Genomic DNA, 1858 nt, shown 5'->3' on the forward strand with positions numbered 1-1858 from the left:
GAAAACGCCCTCACCCGCCATGATTTAAAATGCCGTGTAAACATACTGTAAACATTGTCAACTTATTTCGCAAGTATGGAAAACAGAGATGGATGGCCGCTGAAGTGCAGGCACTTGTAGCAAATGTAGCACTGCCAGTTGTCGTTGGAGATTCTTAGTCCTCCTTTCCGTTCTTTCAATCGCTTTATGTAGCTATACGTCGACTTTCCATGTCCATTATTGTGAAACCCGCGAGACAACAAAAACACAGCATCCTCCGTCCTCCATCCTCCTGTTGTTAACGTTGTTTTTCTTTGTTTCCGTTGTTGAACGCCGCGCACAAATGACGTCGCTGTCGACCAGTTCCTAGTACACACTGTCGGTGCGAATGCAACCCTTTAAATGGTACTGGGAAATAGTTCGCGCAAAATCGTCCCAGTACTTTAGTACTGTCCATTTAGTTCTGGAACTAAAGCGGTGCGAAAGGCCCTAAAGACTTTACATCTTCCTGTCACACACACACACCTGCTGCTGCTGTCTCTGGTGGTTAGCTTTCTGTTTGGCACGGCGCTCCAGGAACTGTCTGGCAAACTCTTTGGCTTCAACAGTGTCGCCCAGGTAGGAGCAGATAATGTTCAACACCTCATACGGGGACTCCACCTCCTTCAGGTACGCCACAATAGTAGGCACTGTGAACACAAACACACGCTTTTGCTTAGAAACTCTCAGGCCTGCTAGGCTAATAAGTGTCTTGTGTTTGTTTTTACAAACTGAGGGACGAGTCTAAATTACTTTCCACCATAATCGTCAGCTTCAGTAGATGTTGTCAAAAGAGAATTTGTATTTCAGATTATTTTTTATTACAAAGTGACCCAAATGAGCTGGTGTGTGCAAATCCTAAAAGAGAGATGTCTTACCATCCTGGGAAGAGGAGCAGTTATTGGCGGAGGTGTTGAGCGCATGCAGCATCTGTTCACACCAGGTGGTGAAGCCGTCCTGAGACTTCATCCCCTGCAGGAGTTTCAACAGCCGCTCCTCTTCCTCAGTGCGTTTACGGCCTCTCATCATGTACTGCTCACTGTAGAAACACACACAAATGGATTAGCTCCAACAAACACGAGTATAATACTAGCAACACCAAGGTCATGGGTTCAAATTCCAGTTCAGTTTACTTTTTTAGCAAATATAAATGATTTGGAGTTCAAGAAATATTTCTTATTATCAATGTTGAAAACAGTTGTGCTGCTTAATAATGTTGTGGAAACCATGATACATTTTTTCAGCATTCTTTGATAAACAGAAAGGTAAAGAACAGCACTGATGTGAAATTGAAATCTTTTCTATCAATGTAAACGTTTTCATGCATAAATGCAAACAAGAATGTTTTTTCAAAGACCTTTCTGGTCATTTTTGATTATGGCATAGAGATTTTTAAAAACACTGTGATTCAGATTGATTTGCTAATCAATCATTTAGACCATTTTTTTAACCAGTAGAGATGTGTAAATAGTAAATGTGTACCTTGGATGCAATGTACGTCGCTTTGGATAAAAGCATCTGCTAAATGCATTAGGGATGTAACGATTAACCGCGATCCGGTTGAAAATAGATTTAAATATGTGACGATTCAAATCGGTTGAGATGCTAAACAAATCGCGATTCAGTTAGGGGTAGGGGTTTATATGAATGTATGTCTGAGGGGAACTTACTATCTTTCAATGGTATTTTTTATTTTCCTCTTGCCTCTGTATAATGCATATCAGGGCTCCAGACTCATTCTTCCCACTGGTCGCTCTTTCGCAACTAACTTTCTCAGCTGGTTACACGAGCACATGATTTGGTCGCAATATATATATATATATATTTTTTTTTTTTTTTT

At 40.9% G+C, this 1858-nt stretch overlaps 1 protein-coding gene across 1 annotated transcript in view; it reads right to left on the reverse strand.

Annotated features, from left to right (window-relative positions):
- The window catches only part of LOC107702053 (PERQ amino acid-rich with GYF domain-containing protein 1-like), a 29298-nt gene that overhangs the window by 5206 nt on the left and 22234 nt on the right, over positions 1-1858 (reverse strand). The window contains exons 21-22 of the mRNA XM_016504236.1: positions 897-1057; positions 505-668 (exon numbers count right to left, since the gene is read on the reverse strand). Of these exons, the coding sequence (XP_016359722.1) occupies positions 505-668; positions 897-1057 (325 nt within the window). The remainder of the gene's footprint in view (positions 1-504; positions 669-896; positions 1058-1858) is intronic.

Source organism: Sinocyclocheilus anshuiensis, unplaced genomic scaffold (genome assembly GCF_001515605.1).
Source record: "Sinocyclocheilus anshuiensis isolate Anshui unplaced genomic scaffold, SAMN03320099.WGS_v1.1 scaffold318, whole genome shotgun sequence".
Taxonomy (NCBI): Eukaryota; Metazoa; Chordata; class Actinopteri; order Cypriniformes; family Cyprinidae; genus Sinocyclocheilus; species Sinocyclocheilus anshuiensis.